The sequence below is a fragment of the Bombyx mori genome, chromosome 12 (genome assembly GCF_030269925.1).
Source record: "Bombyx mori chromosome 12, ASM3026992v2".
In the NCBI taxonomy this organism is placed as follows: Eukaryota; Metazoa; Arthropoda; class Insecta; order Lepidoptera; family Bombycidae; genus Bombyx; species Bombyx mori.
This window is the reverse complement of record NC_085118.1, coordinates 10,122,110-10,142,788: the sequence shown is the minus strand read 5'-3', so window position 1 is coordinate 10,142,788 and position 20,679 is coordinate 10,122,110. Positions and strand designations below refer to the sequence as shown.

The 20,679-nt window shown below is 37.1% G+C and overlaps 2 protein-coding genes across 3 annotated transcripts; one reads left to right on the top strand and one right to left on the bottom strand.

Moving 5' to 3' along the window:
• Positions 1-874: 874 nt before the first annotated feature.
• LOC101739588 (menin) lies at positions 875-8,362 on the bottom strand. Its single transcript, XM_004925480.5, has 5 exons — positions 7,472-8,362; positions 6,445-6,670; positions 5,764-6,070; positions 2,595-2,744; positions 875-1,748 (listed from the first exon to the last, which is right to left on the bottom strand). Exons 1-5 carry the CDS (start codon positions 8,027-8,029, stop codon positions 1,259-1,261), a joined length of 1,731 nt encoding a protein of 576 aa, XP_004925537.1. The 5' UTR covers positions 8,030-8,362; the 3' UTR covers positions 875-1,258.
• Positions 8,363-9,434: 1,072 nt separating this feature from the next.
• Positions 9,435-17,451, top strand: LOC101739358 (uncharacterized). Of its 2 annotated transcripts, none has more exons than XM_004925478.5 (4): positions 9,435-9,654; positions 9,738-9,940; positions 15,503-16,691; positions 17,151-17,451. In XM_004925478.5, exons 1-4 carry the CDS (start codon positions 9,572-9,574, stop codon positions 17,314-17,316), a joined length of 1,641 nt encoding a protein of 546 aa, XP_004925535.2. In that variant the 5' UTR covers positions 9,435-9,571; the 3' UTR covers positions 17,317-17,451. The 2 variants fall into 2 exon arrangements, with proteins under 2 accessions (XP_004925535.2, XP_004925536.1); XM_004925479.5 differs by having other exon boundaries at positions 9,469-9,654; positions 15,503-16,701.
• Positions 17,452-20,679: the final 3,228 nt, after the last annotated feature.

Below are 20,679 nucleotides of genomic sequence, written 5' to 3'. Positions count from 1 at the left end.
ATAAGATATTTAAAAATGTTCCTAAATGAACCTAATATTATGACACAAAGCAATGGGCACAAAAAGTTTTGGAAAATAGTGTTAAATTGGTTAATTACTTACTTAAATGTAATTGACTCTTCTATGCATTGATAGGATATTTTTTTTTTATTGTTTGGATGGACGAGCTCACAGCCCACCTGGTGTTAAGTGGTTACTGGAGCCCATAGACATCTACAACATAAATGCGCCACCCACCTCGAGATATAAGTTCTCAGTATAGTTACAACGGCTACCCCACCCTTCGAACCGAAACGCATTACTGCTTCACGGTGGAAATAGGCGAGGTGGTGGTACCTACCCGTGCGGACTCACAAGAGGTCCTACCACCAGTGATTCATATCCTTTCTTTGTCCTTTAAAGATAAAAAACAAAGAAACCAATGTTCTTGACTTCGTTCATTTGTGAATAAAACCCTCGACTTCCATTCGGATCGATTTAAAGAGATTATTATCTGGAATATTTGACTACACTACACTGGCGAGATCGTTACAATTTTTCCCAGAGGGAACTATTATTATACAATGTACCCAATTACTTTGCATGAAGGAGTGTTTCCAAATTGCGTTTTTTTATCGCTGAACCATCCGACGCTTGACGGTTAAAACTCCAATTGTAATCTTTCGCAGTCAAAAATTAACATGAGGATGGGGGGTAACTATCCGCTCACACTCATGAAAACTGAACCTTCATGATTTGTAACTACGCGTATTTATAAAATTGGCGAGTTCATAGTTTTCAGCACTGATTTAACATTAGTGTTGAATGCACTGGTTGTCTTACCCATTAGATTACGGTATAACGTGAACAGGTTCAGAAAATGAAACTATAAGGATATATTTTAAGAAACTAAATTTATTTGTTTCATAATAGTTATGTTCCATAATAGTAAATTAGATAACAATTTTATATTATGTATGAAAATCAGGAAAACAACTATTGATTATTTCATGCCCAAAATGCATATTTTTATGAAAGCATTAAATGTTGTTAGATAATAATAATGTAGTTTTTGTTTAGTTTTACAAATTGATGGTTTAGTGTTATAGACTGTTTACACATTACTTTTATCCAACAGTAATTTCTAACAGCACATAAAATCAATTTCAAAACATCCTTATTCTAAGACGAAATAAGAAGCATTCTCTACAAGAACTACCTACAGAACAGGTCACTTTTCTGTGTAGACTTTTATCGAAGATAATGTCGAAGGAGGTACTTAACGTTCACGTCGTGCCCTCTTAGCCCGCGCTGTCGGGAAACAAGCATTTTGATCTTCATCGTCTCGTCTTTTAGTTGGTACCTGAGGTCTTTGTAACTGACTTTGAGCTGTTAGTTGTAATTGTAACGCATGCGTATTGAGTCTTTCTGCTAACAGCAATGGCTTTAATGCAGCCATTTTATGACTATATAACGTGACACGCGGTCGACTGTTCACAGCGGCCGTTAATTGTTCACGTACAGTCATTTCTGCGTTTTCTGAATTGTTACTTTTTAATTCATTGCCGTTTTCTGTGGTTTCTTTTTTTTCTCCGTCCGGTTCTTGGTGTTCGAGAACTTCACCAGAATCAGGTCGACATACTATGTACACTTGAGCCCTAACTTCAGCATCAAACTTCGATATAGTGCTCACAAGCGGCTTTGCCCAACCTATGTGCAGTATTGGAGTCTGACTACCTTCCTCCCATTTACAGATTCCATCATAAAATCTAAAAAAGAATATTGGAATTTTACACAATCATCTTACGCTATACGGCTATTTTCTCTCTCTTCCCACTAGCCCTAGCAAGAGCAGTGCTTCGCTGAATCTACCATCGGATCGGAATCGCGACCCACTGAACAGATACGGCGAGAAACTCAGTGGGCTGTTTATGGGTTAGTTCGCTAGTCGAACTCTTCGTAGTGATCGAGTTCGACGAGGACTGCTGACCGGTGCTTAAAGGACCTAAAAGCACCGAGAGTGAATCTGGGGGATCCGACAAGACATGTTTCTTACTTAATCTGGGACTCGAATGTCATCCCTCTGTCGAGGTGACGCCTAGGTATTTAGCCTTCGAAGCCCACGGTATAGGTTCTACTGGTTTTAGAGCGGATAGTGAACGCATGGCAAAATTGAAATTGCAACCTTGTATCCACACAAGGTGGCGGCAGTCGATTTGTGTTGTCTATGGGCTTACTAAGCACATAACACCTGGGGAGATCCAAGCTCGTCCACCTAAATAGTGTTATTGAATAAAAACATATTGCTAGTGGAGGGAAAGATTTAAGCCCGCACGTGCCGATATCATGACGGCAACTATTCTATTGCTATTGTAGAGCAATCGTATAATTCAGTTTGATGGCAGCGATATCTCTGATTCAAATTAACTGAAGTCTTGTAGTTAGACCTATAGTCTCAAACCTCAAGAGCGGCGGCAATGACGTCTTGGTGGTTATGGGCTATGGTAGTAGTTCAATACACCGTGACAGTAAGCTGTCATTTGCATACATGCATGCAAATGACACATGCATACAGTTGAATAAGTTATGTTTTTAAAAGGATGAAAAAAAATTACCTTAATAGTGATGCAAAACATTCAGGATCCTTCAGTATAGACCTTGCTGAATGTCCTGAACTTTCAGCTTTCATTAACTGTGGTATTAGTTCATTAGCAATTTCTGCAAATTCCTTGTAGATTTCTTCATCGTCACGAGAATAGTTATAGCTGAAAAATACTGATATTTAGTAGAAGTCAGTATATTGAAAAAGTGTGTATTGATTTTTCTTATAATAGAGATTAAGATATCTACATGTCCTCTCAACATACTGACCATTTTGAGTTAATTAAACCTACATGTCGAGGTCTCGAGAATCATACCCTAAAAACCTTGATTTTCATATAATTTTTTTTAGGTTTTATATGGCAATTTTGTAATTTAAGCCGGCCTTTCAAAAGCAAACTTGGCAAAAAAATGTTTTCTGTCGTCTTGTTACAATAGCATAGCACTAAATAAATAAGCGTCCTCAACCATTGACTAAAAGTGTGCTACCCGAATGCGAATAGAAATGAATAAGTGTGTATAGTTGTGGCAAAGTACGAATGCGTGTCGCCCTTAGTTGTGTGAGTGACCAATCTGTAGACGCGTCAATGTAGGCCATATGTCGCTAATGTAGCTACTGACCGCTCCGTCGCGTCGGGTACACACTAGAGATGTGTACCGGAGCTAATTATAGTCTCCGGTTTTTCTCCGGATAGTCAGAATATCAATATAAATTTAGAAAAAAAACAATGCTTTGTGAAATATGAATTTTAACTTCATTAAAAAAAAAACAGTTGAAAATACCTGACCTACTAAGTAATAAACATTACAACTAAAACAGATCAATTATACCTAGAACCTTAGCAATTGTACTGTTTGCATGCACATACTCAAATAACTACTTATACCCAGTCAGGTCATAAATTCTGTCACATGTTTAATGTAAAATAATTGAAACAAGTTTATTCATTATGTAACCATTCATATAGGTACCAAAATGAACTTAACAAAACATAGATTCTTATGACACTAAAGTTTATTCAAAATGACCTCCGTGATTTTGAATACAGGCCTTCAATCTGCGCGGCCAGTCGTCTATCGCAGCACGAACGAGGTCCATGTCAATATCGGCGGCTGCCTTAATCAAGGATGTCTTGAGTGACTCCAAATGGGGATGAGGCTTTGAGCACGCCTTTTCCTCCAAGTGTTGCCATATCTTGTAATCTAACGGATTCAAATCTGGACTGGAGGAGGGCCAGTCTTCGTGCCGGATGAAATCGATTTCACGCGCCGCCAGCCAGTCTTGTGTGCTCTTCGCTCTATGAGCTGGCGCCGAATCTTGTTGGAATACCCAGTGCCTGTTATTCAACATGGTATGAGAAACAGTTTCCACAAGGTTCGTCAGGACTGTAGTTTGATACACAACTGCATTCGTTTTTACACCTTTCTCACAAAAATGTACCTCTTTTAAGCCCCAATAAGAAACTCCCAACCATACCATGAGCGAGGATGGAAAATGACCTCGTTGGACACGCGGAATACGGTTGCTCGCTTCTTCACTACTGTATGCGTACACCTTATCATTTTGTTTCTTGTAGTTCTCTTCTACGGTAAAAATTTTTTCATCCGAAAAAAGAATTTCCCGATATTTTTTTCCCGCGTACCGCTTCAACAAAGCGCGGCATCTCTTCAGTCTCAGGTCCATTAGACGAGCATTCAAACGATGTCCTGTTTTTCTTCGATATGCCCGAAGCCCTAAGTCTTCATTTAACACCCTTTTCACCGTGGTTCTGCTTAACCCCATCTGAAGGGCCAACAGTTTCTGCTTACGTTTGGGAATTCTTTGAATTCGCGCCTTCACAGCTTTTATCACTGCTGGAGTCCTAACAGACCGAGGGCGACCACTTCTTGACCTGTCATCTACACTAGAGTCTTCATTGTATCGTTTGATGGTACGATAAACGAATCTTTTGGTTATATTAAAATTTTTAGTATGTTAAAAATTTGAATTGGCGCGTAACCGCAACGATGCAACGCAATAACTGTAACACGGTCTTCTTTAAGCGTCCACTCCATATTTAAAAATGAGTAAAATTCTAAAAGTATACATTTTTATTTTCATGAACAATTCGAAATTCGAATTCAATAAACTTTTTTGTGGCCAGCATTCTAAAAGAAAAGTTTTTACTGTGTGACAATACTTATGACCTGACTAGTTATAACTCGAATTTTTCTATCAATAATTCCTTTTTTTTTCTTCATTCATCAAGTAATGTTAATTCTTGTTTAAAAAACAAAGCATCTCCACAGCTCCAGGCATTAGTTTTGTTCGTCGGGATCTTTAAGAGGGAAAAAAATATTTCAATTACCCACCTATTACTAGGATGTACTGCTTACGTACTTATCTAAAATGTTGCTTTGAAGCCACGTGTCACACTTTTTTCTCACTGTTTACAATTTTTCTTATATTAACTCTGTAGTCTGTACCTGAAGCTATTGTTTTTTGAGCGTATAATAAAGCAATATAAGCCAACCAATTAAAATTACCACCATGTACTAATGAAACGAACGAAATTTCACCGCATTACAGCCTCGACCGTAAAGGGGTAATCCCCGCATGGAATAAGACGGGCCGCGACTAAATAATTCGTTCAGAAATTTTTGCCAATCAAATAACCCAGTTACGAGAAACACCGATTAAACTCCGGTACTCACCCTAACCTAACTGGTGATTAACGGGTTTTTGAGAACCAGTGCACACCACTACTAGTAAACTAACGAAAATGTTTATTTACGATTACAACTACAAATAAAGGCCACGTGTGGTCATACTGTGCAACAACTATACTAAAATAAGCATAAATATTTATACTGCAATATGTCACAAAGGAAAATACTAGTTGGCTTCCAGTCTTTCGAAACCATAATTCCCAGACATCAATTCATTTCTAATTGTTACATTATGAGCAATGTAAAGATTTTTGTCAAGCATGGTTTTTTATATTGGAAATTTTCCTTGACCTAATGTCCTTTTCCAGAAAATTTTCTGTGCAGTGTATTGAATCAGAGACCAAATTAGTTTGAGACTTCAATTTGTTATTTGGAATATCATGCATTTATAATATAAACTATTTGTGTTTATAGTTTAAAATGGACATAGATACATCATCAATATTTAATTATGTAGTGAATAAGTATACAAACTGCCTAATAACGTCACCAGCTGATGCCCATGCATGGAACGCTTCTTTATACATCTTTTGGCGGTGATAATATCCTCCTTGGAGTGTGTAAGGATAAACATGTCGATCATCATAATATGTTTTGGCAGATTTAATAGCCTGAGCATAAAGCCCAGCTACATCTGGTCTCTGTGTATTGTCCATTTGTACATTGGAGATATCATCAGTACTTGAGGTTGTATTATTTTCTTTTGTTATATTTGGTACTTTCATATAATCATCTAGATCAGCTAAGTTGCCCAATGCCATTGGGTATGCATCCAAATATCCTAAAATGTAGTACAGAATTTTATTGATTTTGTAACATGATAGACATAGGAGTTATATCAAGAAAAGCCATGAAACAATTATTCTAGTTACTGTGGCTACTGGTTTCTAAGCTGAGACAGCTGTTATACAATTCAATTAAGACTATCTTAATATCTCAAGTTGGATGATGGCATTTACATTGATGTCTATGGGCTCCTGTAACCATTTAACATCAAGTATGAGTATCTTAAATATATATAATATAACTATTGCATTTGCATGTTTGCCAAATAGGTATTAACCATTATCATTAAGGTCATTAACCCATAACTTGTTTAATTATAAACATTTAAGCATATTAATAGGTATTTAGAAATTAATAATTAAGTATTACCACTATCATAAAGTAACCAGAGGAGTTTATGTTGCATTTGAGCTACTTCATGCACATCCACAGTTTGAGTTAAAGTTGTATTAATTGACGATACCAGTGCTGCCAACTCCATTACCCTTGTGCATACTACTGGTTTCCCTGCAACGTACAACCACGACCGAGCTGATACACCATCTCCGACTGACCTGCCTCTTTTGTCTTCATTGCCTTTACCATGCCAAGTCACCTAATATTATGGAAAATTATTGAATCACAGATATTTTAAATTTTCATTCTAGAGATAAAAACTATCCAAAAAGTTTTCAACATATATCTTCAAGAACCATTTGTGACATCAGCATTGGAACTATTAATAAGAATGAGCAGGCTATTATAGTGTTCTAACCTTTGAAATTTTTCATAACACAATTTAGGATTCATAATTTTATTGCTACTTTAAAAATCTATGTAATAATGTTAATAAATATATATTGAACTTTATCAAAGTTAAAGTATCAAGAACTGGTCGATATCATAATAATAACAAATTTAATAATTATTATATCATTTAGTGGAAGTCAGCACTGGCTCAAGAATAAGATGCTCAGTATAGTCATATTGAGCAATGGGCCTATGCCTAGTATTTAAATCCAACACGTGGGTGGCAATCCTACCAAATAAATATTTACTTAGAAATATTCACAAATTACTTATATAAATAGAAACTTCAACCTCATGTGGTTGTTGGCTGGATCCATATTGTTGTCTATTGGCTTTAAGTGAGTTGTGACCTAGTTTACTCATCTAGTGCAAAAAAAAAACTACTAAGTTTAATATATAAATCTGGTATTGTTGACTTTCAAGACCAAAGTATTTATTGAATTCAATGCTGACAGCGAAAAGCAAATATAAATAAAAAAAATAAGTTTCTAAGAAAATGTTCTTATCTGTTAATGCAGGTGTATGACTAGTATTAGGAATAAAGTACCACAATAAGTAAAATCTACCTTAAAAAAAAGTAAAGATTTTAGAAATTTATGAACCTTACTTCTGCCGTTTCCTTTCCATCTTGTCCAAAAACTACCCAGGCATGATCTTCAGACAAAGCGAGATGTACGTCTTGTTTACCCAATACTTGACAACCAGCAGTAACAGCAAATGCAACACCAAAACAATCTAACTTATTGCCTGTTAAGAAACTGTAAATAGACTGCAAATGCGCCCGGTCTTTGTAATAACTGCGAGTTAATGAATTCCAGACGACGTCCGCAACCTTTTTAACTAAATCTCTTGTAGCGTAAGCGCCACTCAGGAGCTTTGCATCTACGCCGGTACGCATGAGGTTAACAAATCGTTCATGAAGCGAACGCACTTCATCCCATTCAATACATGGAAATTTCATTTTAACGAAATTATTTGAATGCAAATTCACATCTTTATCACCTATTTTAATATTTGTTAAATTGTTTTCAACCGCACCGACAATAATGGAGAATAATGCTAAATCCGCCTCTTTGTCACTGCGTAGCTGTTTTTCAAATAAATCGCATACTTTCTGTATGCCGTCAATAGGGAAAAAGTGTTTGTAATCATTAATTCCACTCATCTTACTGTCCAAGATTTTGTTTACATTTTTGTTTTAAATTCAAATAACAACAGTCAACAACAATTTCTATATTTGTTATTTCAGTCAAAGATTAGACCATAGAAATCGAAACACAGATTAGTTTAAGGCGTAAAATGGCGTAAAAACACTACGCTAGGGTTGGTGACATATTGTTAAAAATTCAGATTCAGTATCGACATTTTTGAGCGGGAATGCGAGGTGTCAAGTGTACATTGTTTTAATTTGATACTAAAGTGTTTCTCGCAGATTAAACGGATAATAATAGTGGCACAGTAGCTGTTTAGCATATATGAAAGAGCCATTTCTTGGCCTCGTCCCTAAAATTTAAATAAAATTAGCTCGGAGTAAATTGTGAGCATACTGAGTTTCTCGCTGGATCTTCTCAGTGAGTCGCGATCCCGATCCAGCGGTAAATTCAGCGAAGCACTGGCCTTGTTGGGGCTAGGATTAGCAAATTCGCCAGGCTGAGCCCCGTGAGCTCGCCATATATTCGGTGAAGCTAGTATACCTATGGTAGTTTTCCAATTACAGCACTAGAGCGCATTATGCGGCATAATGCTCAACGTTGAATGTTCCAACTACAGCAACGCTTCGCACAATCGAAAAAATTATTGCCTGTCATCAGATATTTTATTAATGGCTCAAATAACTCATCTGTTTCACTGTCATATATATATTCACTAAATATATCACTTGTTAATGAAATAATTGATTTAAACTAGGAGCACTCGATAAATCATCTTCATCACTATCATCTGGATAAGATGATTCAATTAAAAAGTATTTAATTTTCTTAGAACTCATTTAAAAAAATTACTCAAACGTAAAAAATGTTAATGAAATAAGCAAAATTACTTACTTTTTTAATTTTAAATATTTGTTCGTCGTTTGTTCGTTAATGTTGGAATGATAAAAGTTTTAAGTATTTTTTTGATCTACATAAGAAATAATTAGACAGTATAAACGCACTTGCTATCAAAACGCTAGTAAATACGGTCATTGCCAGCTGATTGACAAAACCGGCGCATGCGCAATGTAGGCGTGAGGTGATAGTTTGTTTAATAGATATAAAATAATTAATAATTGGGAATTTAACTCTTTTTATGATCGAACAATCACCAATAGTCAACGAACAAACGATAATTGATCAAAGTTAATAAATCTGAGCGATAAAAATAAAGATACCTAGTAAGAGGGGCCAAGTTAAGGGTGATCATTTTTTTAATTAATTAATAAATAAATAAAAGACGAACAAACAATTTTTACATTCAAATATTAACGAACAAACGACGAACAAATAACTAAAAAAATCCAAAAATAAAAAAAAGGGGTCAAAATTCAGTAAGTAGGTAGGTGGTAAATATGGTTGGTACCGTAATAATCTGCACTAATCTGTGGAACTACCATGGAGTTAAGAATAGTAGCTCCATGGGAACTACCTATCATGGATGACAGTCACCCATAGATTATACACTTATTATATTTGAGACAGTCACCTATTGCGGAAATGCTAAATTGGTCATGTATAATTTGCCAAAATTGAACATCAACGTAGTGATTGAACTTTCACAACAGCTGTTTGAAAACAGTCGGTGTGCTATCTGGTAAAAACAATTTTGTAATTGAATATATTCATAATAATGAGATGTAGTCTTGAACAACAATTTTCTTTATTTTTTCGCTTTAGTGACAATTCTGGTGGCCTACATATGAGATATCCTTGTGGGCACTCAGCTTGTGAAAAGTGTACCAGTACATCAGTTTGCTGCTTATTTTGTTCAACCCCACCAGGCACTGGTAAACATTTTGTAAATGATCCAGTACTCACCAAAAGAGTAAAAAATGCTACAGACCTTTTTAATAAATGCCAGGAGATATTTAATGTTGATGGTAAGTTGATGTTAATTTCAATTTATTTCCAAGAATAAAATTGACTTCAATTCCAAGATTTAGTAAGTCTCATGGAGATCACAGTTCCTATATAAGTCTTGTAACTCTTTCAGTATTCTCTTCCATTCCTTAATAGTGAATATTACTTATACAGTCAGTAACTATGTGAATGACGAATGTGTGTGGGCTTAAAAAAATAATCAAAAACAAATCACACACTGATTTGACCCAAATGAAGATTTCTGAGACAGATATATATTGATATCGTTTTTTCACATTAAAAGTGTACACTTTCCAAAAATATTCGAAATTGAGTTAATATGCGGAATCATTTGGTATCACCAGTATTTTTCTCATAAATACTGTCAAAAGAGTGTAGTTTGGTTTTAGTTTTTTTTTTAGTTTACCTATGTTTTGATTACTATTAACAAAATTAATACATAATTTTATCTTACTTTAAAAGACAGATAATGTAACTGATAAAAAATAAAAAATAAATGTTGCAAAGATGATTAATATTAAAAATATCACATGTTAAACCTTTAAAACACTCTCCTGTAAAATGAGTAAGCTTTGAGATTATAAAGTTTTAATGCGAGAAGACGATATGTCTTTAAATTTATATATATAAAGATATTAAATATCGAGATAAAGAGCAAACAAACCTATTTGTCTCAGCCATGTTTAGCTGAAGTGATTTGACTCATGCAAAATAGAGACTGATTTGAAAATATTTTGTAAACATAATGTGAAATGTACATATATTTGGGAAAAGCAAGCACTAACAACAGCAAAGCAAGCAACAACTAACATTACTTGTGGGAAAAATCCTACATTACCTACTCCCCTAAGAATTCAAACAGTTGCCTCTCAGATGGGCAGAACAGATAATGTTGCTCACCATATTGTGCTTAACACAGTCCTTAAGCACCTCAAGGTTAATGTTTAAGGGTGCCCAGCCCTAAAAATTAAAATCTTATTTTATTTCAGTTACTTAAATCCCAATTAAAATTTTCTAAAACACTTAAAACCATGCATATTTATTTCATAAACAAAATATACAGAATTCTTTCTCCTGTGATTTGTGTGATATCTGGCTTGTTGTTTGATTGTTGTGGCCTAAAGGATAAGACGTCAGGTGCAATTTTTTTTAAGCAATGCATCTGTGTTCGATCCTTGCAGGCAGGTACCGATTTTTTAAATGAAATATGTAGTTAACAATTGTTCACAATTAACTTCTACACTGAAGGAATAACACAGCGTAATAACAATCAAACTCGCAAAATTATAATTTGCATAATTACTTGTGGTAGCATGTCTTGTCCTACGCTGTTTCAGTCGCTACCTGCACCTCGTCGACCAGAGGGAGCCGACGCCGAAGTGCCACCACTGCAGTGGCTGCAACGAGGACACGGCGGAGCACACGCTCGCGTACTGCCCCGCTTTCGCGGAGCAGCGCCGCGTTCTCGTTGCAAAAATAGGACCGGACTTGTCGCTTCCGACCGTCGTGGCTACGAGGCTCGGCTTCTGCGAGTTCACCATCTCGCAGAAGGAGGCGACGGAACGGGAGAGGGAGAACTCTTCCTCCCTCTCGGCGCTGTGCCGCCGTCGTCGAGCCGGGGGTCGGAGGAGGGCGTTTGTCCAGCTCCGGCCCCTATGAGGAGGCAGTCTCCTCCCGGTGATGGTCACGGGGCGATCTAAGGGGGTTGAGACTGCGCCGCACGTTACCGTCACTCTAGCGCGCTGGACTGCGATGCGGTCCGCATTTTCGTCGTCGCTGTCGTCGCCGAACATACTGTGGAAGAGCAACCCGGTCGGCGGTCTATCGCGTTCCGACCCGGCAGGCTGGTTATGGCCCAGCGGGGTATCCCGGATCACCAGCGGCATCGCTCGGGCGGCCTGGTAGGGCCGCCATACTGCGGAGACCGACGTCGTCGGTCGTCAACTATCGCCTCGACGACCCGTCGGTCGGGCGTCCTTGGGGTGGCGCCGCGTGTCTGGTTGTAGTGTTGACCGCGGGAACCCCCCTACTCTGACCGGGTTTTGACCCCGGACGGAGATCGGACGTCGGGTGTAAGAGTGCAGGGGAGTAGTTTAGTGGGTAGGCCCTAAAATTCATTGGGCCCGCGGTCTGCTCTCACACAAAAAAAAGGACGTCTTATCAGTCCGCACGAGTAGGTACCACCACCCTACAGCCAGGCTTCCGCCGCGAGCGTAACGGACCCATTAATTACCCCTTTTACCTCGCAATAGAAAACTGCATACATGTTCCACCGACAAAGAGTCGAGTGTAAATGACAACGAGGGCAAAAAGAAGCTGCGGACTCGGACCGGGGTCATTAAAGAGTCCTTTCAACTCGCAATTGAATTTTACAAAGTACTGTTTCCAAAAAAGAGTTGAGCGGAGCGGACCAAACGAGTAACATGTGTCCGCAGCGTCGCGGTCTCGCCGACTAATTTGAAACGAACTCGCTCGTTTTGCACATTTTTTCTGTGCATAAGATATAATAATATTATTATATACTTTTTCTTTCGGTATACATAGTTACTGTCCTCACTTGATTCCGTGTCACTGGATAACATCGCGAATTCACACAATAAAAAACTACCGTTAAAAACTCGAACTTGAACTCGCTTTCTGTGGAAATTTACTATTCATTTCCTCTCATTTATTATTAATTTAAAATAGTTGGCAAGTAGGTAGTGCAAAGCGTAAAATATAGTAAGTAAATATTGGTAAAATAATTAAAAACTTTTAATAAAAAGTAAACCACAATTTGAGGAAAATTTATAGTTTATTTTAACATAACTGAAATTCTTTAATGATATTACATAAAAAAAAAAAAAAAACTAAAAAACAAGTAAAAAGTATTCGTTTACCCTTGTCACTCACGCAAAATAGTTCGTCTACCACTTAGTTGTGTCGCCTTTGCTCTCAATGACAGCTTTAATACGAAGAGGCATGGTTGCCACCAACGCTGCACACTCCTCAGGTTTAATGGACTCCCAGACAGCCAAGAGTTTAGCCTTAAGTCGCTCTTCGATCTTGATGGATATTTACGAAGAACTTTTTTCATTTTCCACCATAGGGATTCGATCTGTGACAAGTCCGGGCTGTTAGATGGCCATTCGATTGTAGAGATGCTTTTCGCCAGTAGCCACGTCTTTGTTGTCCTTGCAGTATGGCAGAAAGCAACGTTCTGTTGAAAAATGAAGGAATCTTGATGCTTGAGTGACGGAATAGAGGGCAGTAAATTCTCTTCCAAAAGGTTTTGATGCGTCGCAGCATTGATAGAACCATATCGACATCAACCCCACGAAAAGCACAGCGGTGCTCTTCAAAAGGGGTCGCCCTCCGAACACCACGCTGAGCATCCCCCTCCCGACTAGGCGCGTCAATAACCCCGCCCCCGCCGTTCGCCCAATCACGATGTTCGACCAGCCCATACCGTGGGCCCCGAAGGTCAAATATTTAGGCGTCACCCTCGACAGTAGGATGACATTCCGCCCCCACATCAAGACGGTACGCGACCGTGCCGCCTTCATTCTAGGACGTCTCTACCCGATGATATGTAGGCGAAGTAAAATGTCCCTTAGAAATAAGGTGACACTCTACAAAACTTGCATACGCCCCGTCATGACCTATGCAAGTGTAGTGTTCGCTCACGCGGCCCGCATACACTTAAAATCATTCCAAGTCATTCAATCCCGTTTTTGCAGGATAGCCGTCGGAGCCCCGTGGTTCGTCAGGAACGTCGACCTCCATGACGACCTGGACTTAGAGTCCACCAGTAAGTATATGCAGTCGGCGTCAATGCGCCACTTCGATAAAGCGGCACGACACGAGAACCCTCTCATCGTGGCCGCCGGTAACTACATTCCCGATCCTGCGGACAGTATGGAAAGCAGTCGACGTCGCCCAAAACACGTCATCTCGGATCCTCCCGATCCACTAACGGTGCTTCTAGGTACTTCAAGCACCGGTCACCGTTCTCGTCGAACCCGTCGCTTGCGACGAAGGGCTCGACGAGTAAATTAACTCCCAGACACAGCCCACTGAGTTTCTCGCCGGATCTTCTCAGTGGGTCGCGTTTCCGATCCGGTGGTAGATTCTGCGAAGCACGGCTCTTGCTAGGGTTCGTGTTAGCAACGTCATCAGGTTTGAGCCCCGTGAGCTCACCTACAAAAGTTAGGGTTACGCTGACATAGCCTCTCAAGGCTCTCAGCTTAGATAGGAAAAAAAAAAAAAAAAAAAAAAAAAGATAGAACCATCCGCAAACTGCATACCACCATCACCTTGTGCAGACATATCATAAGAGACGAAACTTCACTTCGCGTTTGAGACAATCAGTATGAAACGCCTCATTTTTGTTTCGAATCACTTTTTTCCTTTCATCGCCGACTGTCACTTCAAAATTTGGACTCGTCACTCCAAATGATACTACGCCACTGATCGGAAGTCCAATTTAAATGATCACGAGCAAACTTCAGCTTCTTTTTCTTTTGTACAGCAATCAATAGTGGTTTCTCCTTAGCGGTGTAAAACCCATTCTTTTTAGGACTCTTTTGTATCAACTTAGACGTCTTTGTGAACCATGTCCTTCCATTGCACCGTGAGTTCTCCAGCTCGAGCACGACGATTATTTTTGATAATTTTCTTCAGGATTCTGTTTTCTGCTGCTTCTGATACTTGGTCGACCAGTTTTCTTCAAACAAGAAGTCGTTCTATTATTTTTACAGTGCTGAATGATAGATTGGACTGTAGATCTGGGAAGTATCAAGTCTATAGATATTTGGTAACTTGATTTATCAGCATCGACCCCACAAACTATTCGCTTTCGAAGCTCTTCACACACGGATTTGCCACGACCCATTGTTATTTGAAAACTAATGAAAATAACTGAAATTTTCAGAATTTATACTCAATTGACAAATAACACAGAATTACTTTTTCCAAATTTAAATTATGCAACATAATTGTACAAAGAAGGAATAATCTTATTTTTGCATCTTATTTGCATCGATTAACAATTAGACGAACCATTTTGTTGCTTATAACTTCTTCGAAATTAAAACAGGATACCTATAAATTAAAAAATCTAAAATAGTTTATTGGTTCATAATTAAAAAAGGGCGTAAGTAACGCGACATGCGATAGTAGAACAGCTTAATATTTTCTATAGATATAAGAAAATAATCAAGTTAGAAAAAATTTCACACAGAAAATTTCACACTAGACGAACTCTTTTGCATCGGGCTCGTATGTGACTGACCGACTGACTGAGTAGTGCAGTAGATAATGTCCCTGACTGTTGCGCTGAGGGTCATGGGTTCGATCTCCCCATAGGGCAAATATTGTGTGATGAACAGGTTTATTTGCTCTTTGTCTAGGTGTCTAGGTGTCTATTATCTATATAATAATATGTAAATATTAAAATGTTTACAAGTATGTTTGTCACTCTCTGGTACCCACAACAGGGAATTCTAAATTGGCAATGTGCCTGATTTGTTCCCAGTTATTTATTTATAGTTATTTATTTATGTGTCAATTTTGTATTGCAGTATACAGAAGAAAAAGATTATCCGACCAACTAAAAGTTGAAAAAGAGCTATTTCCTGAGTGTATTCAAGCACCATTAAAGTACTACAATAAAAATAAAAGCTACAGTCGATCAGTTAAAAATAAGGAAAATAATTTGTCTTTTTTGCCGGGTGAAGATATTTCGTTGTTGCGCAATACTAAAATGAATGATTCTGTTAATTACGTGCAGCTATGGCTTCAAAAAAATGAGAAAAATTTGAAAAGGAAACCATTCTCAAATATTAATTATAATAATGATCTTCGAGTACTTGGTGAAAGTAAGATAGTAAAAAATATAAACTGCGAAAATGAAAATAAAAACCGAAAGAGGTATAAGAAAACAACACATAACTTGAGTAAAAATCAAGTGTTTGTGAAAACATTAAAAAAATCAGATGAATCAGTAAAAAATCCTAAGCGAACAAAAAGAGATCTCATTTGTGATTCTCACTTAAGTATGAACAAAAACGACAATGATGAAAGTGGCATAGTTGTAGATGATGAACTCATTGTGATCGATGATACACAAACATCCGTAGATAAAGATGTTGAGGCCTTATTAGCTGTCATAGAAGCTAATCGAAATAACCATAATTCCCAATTAATTGGAAACCATTGTAACAAAGATGATTTAGCAATAACGAAAACACAAAGTTTGTTGAATGACTACCATGTGCCATTTTATAAAAGAAGTAAATTAATAGAGACATGCTCATTTTGTAATAAAGAAGCTTTTAGAGAGAATGAGAGGTTAAGGAACTCTCATACTATTACAAATAATGTTTCTGTTACCATTGAAAATAAAAGTTTTACAGCTATCATTAAGATTGATACAAATCAAAATAACATAAAATCTAACATACATTCAACTGTAGTACAAACTGATATAAGTGATATACATAATACTAATGAACTCCTTAATAAAGATATAGAAATTTTATCAAAAGAACCCAGAAGTAGAGATAGAAACCTTAAGGTTAGTGATAAAACAGATGAAAAAGAAATTGAGAAACGCAAAACATTGGAATTATTAGAATTTAATACAGAAAAAGTCCAAAACAGACCAGAAAGGCCTGTTGGTATAATCATAGAAGAGTCTGATAGTGAAAGTGACGTTGGAGGTGCAATGCTGGAAGTTGTTGCTGACATTCACAGACCAAACGAGGATCCGTAAGTTATTGTATGGAAAAAATATATATTGAGGGGTGGAAGGCTATTTGGTTTAATCGACATTTCGCTTAATAAGGGACATTTATCTTTGTAATTAAAGGTGTGTTTTATTTGGTATTATTATCAAGTATTCGATGTTTTAATTGGACTTTAATTAAGTTTACCCCGTTCAAATAGCTGAAAAAATGTTATGATATTTTTTTCCAATTTTCAAAACGGCCCCAGTAAAGTTGTAAAAATGTCGCTTAAAGCAAATAACCTTTCGTTCTGAGTGTTCTTGACTTTAAACATCAAAAGTTTCACGTATATATTACTTGAATTCAAAAAAAAAAACTATTTACTAGTAAAATTAAACTAAATTCATAAATGCGTATCCATTTGTTAATTGTTCATGAAACCAGTTGGGTGGAATTTAAAATGATTCATAAATTGAGTATAAAGATTAAATTTTATTTACAGGTATGTCGTTTTAACTGAAATAGAAGATTTTGAAGACCATAGCAAAAGATTAAGGCGTGAACCACGTGGTCTCACGCCGAATAGCTCTAATTCATCTGAAAAGGAGAATTTCAATCCAAATCGACAGAGAAGGGAAAAGATTAAAAAAAAGAAAATTAAAAAATAATCATTTTTTGTTTAATTTAATTATTTTTTGTTTTGATGTATGATTTATTATTAGTATGTTATATTTTATTAAGTTTTAAAATGGTAATTGTTTTGTAACATTTTGAGAAAAATCCAATACAGAGGCATGCTCATAGTCGATAGTTTTATTAATGAGAAAAAATATCCACATCGAGCTTTCAGTAAATACGAGTAAAGTAAGATCTTTAAGAAGGTACTATAAGTGTAGTTTAAGATTACCGCTATATTGAACACCGCGAAATATCAATCACAAGATTCGCCATATTCGGACCCATCACGACCAACGGGCTCTCAGTTCTCTTCACAGCTCATACACAACCCAGTGCCTTAATGGTTGGATTAAAATAAGTATATTTAGTTCATGTCTCATGTCTACAAAGATTAATTTCTCCTGTTGCTGTAGTAATTGCCGTACGCAGTCCTAGCCACGACACTTGTAAATTCTGTTTAAGGAAAATAAATTATTAATTGAAACAAAAACTCCGACGGCATTAAAAATAATAATTCTATATTATAAATATTTTTAGGTTCAGAAATGGAACCCCTTAAAAAATGTAATATAAAAAGAAATCCGTTTAATCCAGCTATAAACGATGAAAATGACCCTAAACACATGGTCATACACACAAGAATAGTCAACACATAATCAACACATAATCAACAATTACGCATTTATAGTCTCAAAAATAGGTCATATGTCCTTTAAAACAACCAAAAGAGATTCCGTTCTATGTACTATCTATGATTCTGTTAGACGTCCGGTCGTTGCGAACGGCGAGAATCAAAAAATAAATGGCGTCCTTTTTTTTAAAGTAAGGATTACTGGTGGCCGAACGCCTTTCCAGTTACACCAGGACAGATGGGCAAGCAAAGGCTCAGCCAAGAGCTGGGATTTGCTAAGAGCCGCCCGAGCGCCTCCGGAAGACACCTAACAACTCAAGGGCAGCTGCTTCGCATAATGAATCTACTACCGGATCCGAATCGTGACCCGCTGAGAAGATTCGCCGAGAAACTCAGCGCGGTTGTACTCTTTGTCGAGTTCGACAAGTACAGTTACTGGGCCCTCTAAGCTAGAGCTAGAGCTCAAAACGTCTAATGCAAGGGTTAATGGATCTGATGGATTCGTAAGGTGTGTCTAGGGCATCGCGGTGATTTGCTCCTGCGAGAACAGCATTCGGGGAGTAGTCAGCGGAGGCAAGGTTCTATCCGATGATTTGCAAGCGAAGTAAATTGTCCCTTGGAAATAAGGTGACACTCTACAAAACTTGCATATGCTCCGCCATGATCTATGCAAGTGTAGTGTTCGCTCACGCGGCCCACACTAATTTAAAATTCCTTCAAATCATTCAATCCCGTTTTTGCAGGATAGCCGTCGGAGTCCAGTGGTTCGTCAAGAACATCGACCTTTCGCATTAGTTGGACCATCAATGCGCCATTTAGAACAAGCGGCACGACACGAAAGCCCTCTCACCGTGGCCGCCGGTAACTACATTCCCGGTCCTGCGAACCGAATTGTAAACAGTCCACGTCGCCCAAAACACGTCATTTAGGATCCTCCCGATCCACCAACGGTGCTTTTAGGTACCTCAAGCACCGGTCATCGTTCTCGTCGAACCCGTCGCTTGCGACGAAGGGCTCGCGAGTAAATTAACCCACAGACACAACCCACTGAGTTTCTCGCCGGATCTTTTCAGTGCGTCGCGTTTCAGATCCAGTGGTAGATTCTCCGAAGCACGGCTCCTTCTAGGTTTCGTGTTAGCAACAACGTCAGGTTTGAGCCCCGTGAGCTCACCTACTCGCCTGGTTGCGCTGATATGGTCTCATAAGACCATCAGCTTAGGAAAAAAAAAGCGGCAACGATAAGACTATTATCATGACGCATATCCTTATCAAAGTACTGTTCTGACGTTGATATCAGTTGATTCCGGATCGAATGTTCCGTTTTTATAGGCGATCGAACCTGCTGTTGATGACGTAGATAAAATAGTATAAATATAATTTGAATGTTAGTAAAGGGAACGCTTAAATTACAAAGTTATACATATTATGCTTTGTAATTTTTCGTTTTTAATACGCTTTTATTAGCTTCAGAAGTATGTATATTAGTATGTAACGGAATCTTTGAACATTATTTTGACCCCTTTTAAAACGTCGAATTAACTCGAAATTTGGAATACTTATTAAGGATGACAATTCAATATTAAACAATTTTTTGTGAAAAAATTGAAATTCAACTAAATAATAAATAATAGTTTAAAAAAACTAACAAAATACGCTTTTATAGAAAATACAACTAAAAAATAGATTTTTTTAAATAAATTAATTAAAAATAGTGAAAGAAAAAATGATTTTATTGTAAAAAAAGCGTGGGGTGCATGGTATCAGTACTTAGTTATAAATATTTTATGAACAGATATGAGTAGAAGGGTTATTTTGATAATATTCTGAAAAACACCCCACGGTTTTTACAATAAAATTATTTTTTACTACACTATTTTTAATTCAAATGTATTTTCTATTTTTTAGTTGAAAATTTTATAAAAGTGTATTTTGATAGTTTTTTTAAACTATTATTTATTTAGTTAGCATTTTTAATGAAGCAGTGTTTTTTGTTTCTTTTAACATATTGAAATAGTATGTAAGTATAACCTAAGACTCCCACGGCTGAGATGAATTTAATGACATTTAATTTTCATATGCTGAAATCCGTCGCAAGTAGGTATACTCGTATCTAATAAAAGCTCGGAAAACATTACCTTCTTTTTTCGGCAATTGCTTAATTAGGCAAAAAAGTATTGGAATTTTGAAATCGAATTATGAAATTATATACAATTTAATGATATAATATTTCTAAGACTTATTGTTATTCAGTTCTTTGATATCGCGAAAATTTGTTGAACTTTGAATTTGACTTTATATTTAGGTTTTGGTTAAATTTTTGCTTTATATATTATGTCAAGACTGTTGTTACTGAGAATACCTAGGCGGCACTGAAAATTTCGGGAATTAACGAAGTGACACAACATTACTATTTAAAAATGTATTTATTGCTTTTCGAAGTATTCTCCGCGAAATTTGACACATTTTTCCATACGATGGAACCAATCATTGAAGCAACCATTCCATTCGGAAGTTGGGGTCTCCAAAATGGCCGTTTTGTAGGCGTCCACAGCTTCTTCAGATGATGAAAATCTCTGTCCACGCAATTTATTCTTTATTTTAGGGAAAATATAGAAATCATTAGGGCTTAGGTCGGGGCTATACGGCGGATGGTCTAATAATTCTATGTTTTCTTGCTATAAAAACTCTTTTGTTCTGTGCGCGGTGTGAGAACTCGCATTGT

Bases quoted from the DNA above. Each gene is read 5' to 3' on its own strand.
- LOC101739358 (XM_004925478.5), top strand. From the start codon at position 9,572: ATGTATAATTTGCCAAAATTGAACATCAACGTAGTGATTGAACTTTCA. The intron at 9,941-15,502 runs GTAAGTTGATGT...TTTGTATTGCAG, and splicing joins GGAGATATTTAATGTTGATG to TATACAGAAGAAAAAGATTA. The intron at 16,692-17,150 runs GTAAGTTATTGT...TTTTATTTACAG, and splicing joins CACAGACCAAACGAGGATCC to GTATGTCGTTTTAACTGAAA.
- LOC101739588 (XM_004925480.5), bottom strand. From the start codon at position 8,029: ATGAGTGGAATTAATGATTACAAACACTTTTTCCCTATTGACGGCATA. The intron at 6,071-6,444 runs GTAATACTTAAT...ACTACATTTTAG, and splicing joins CTGGTTACTTTATGATAGTG to GATATTTGGATGCATACCCA. The intron at 2,745-5,763 runs GTTTGTATACTT...AGTATTTTTCAG, and splicing joins GCTGGTGACGTTATTAGGCA to CTATAACTATTCTCGTGACG.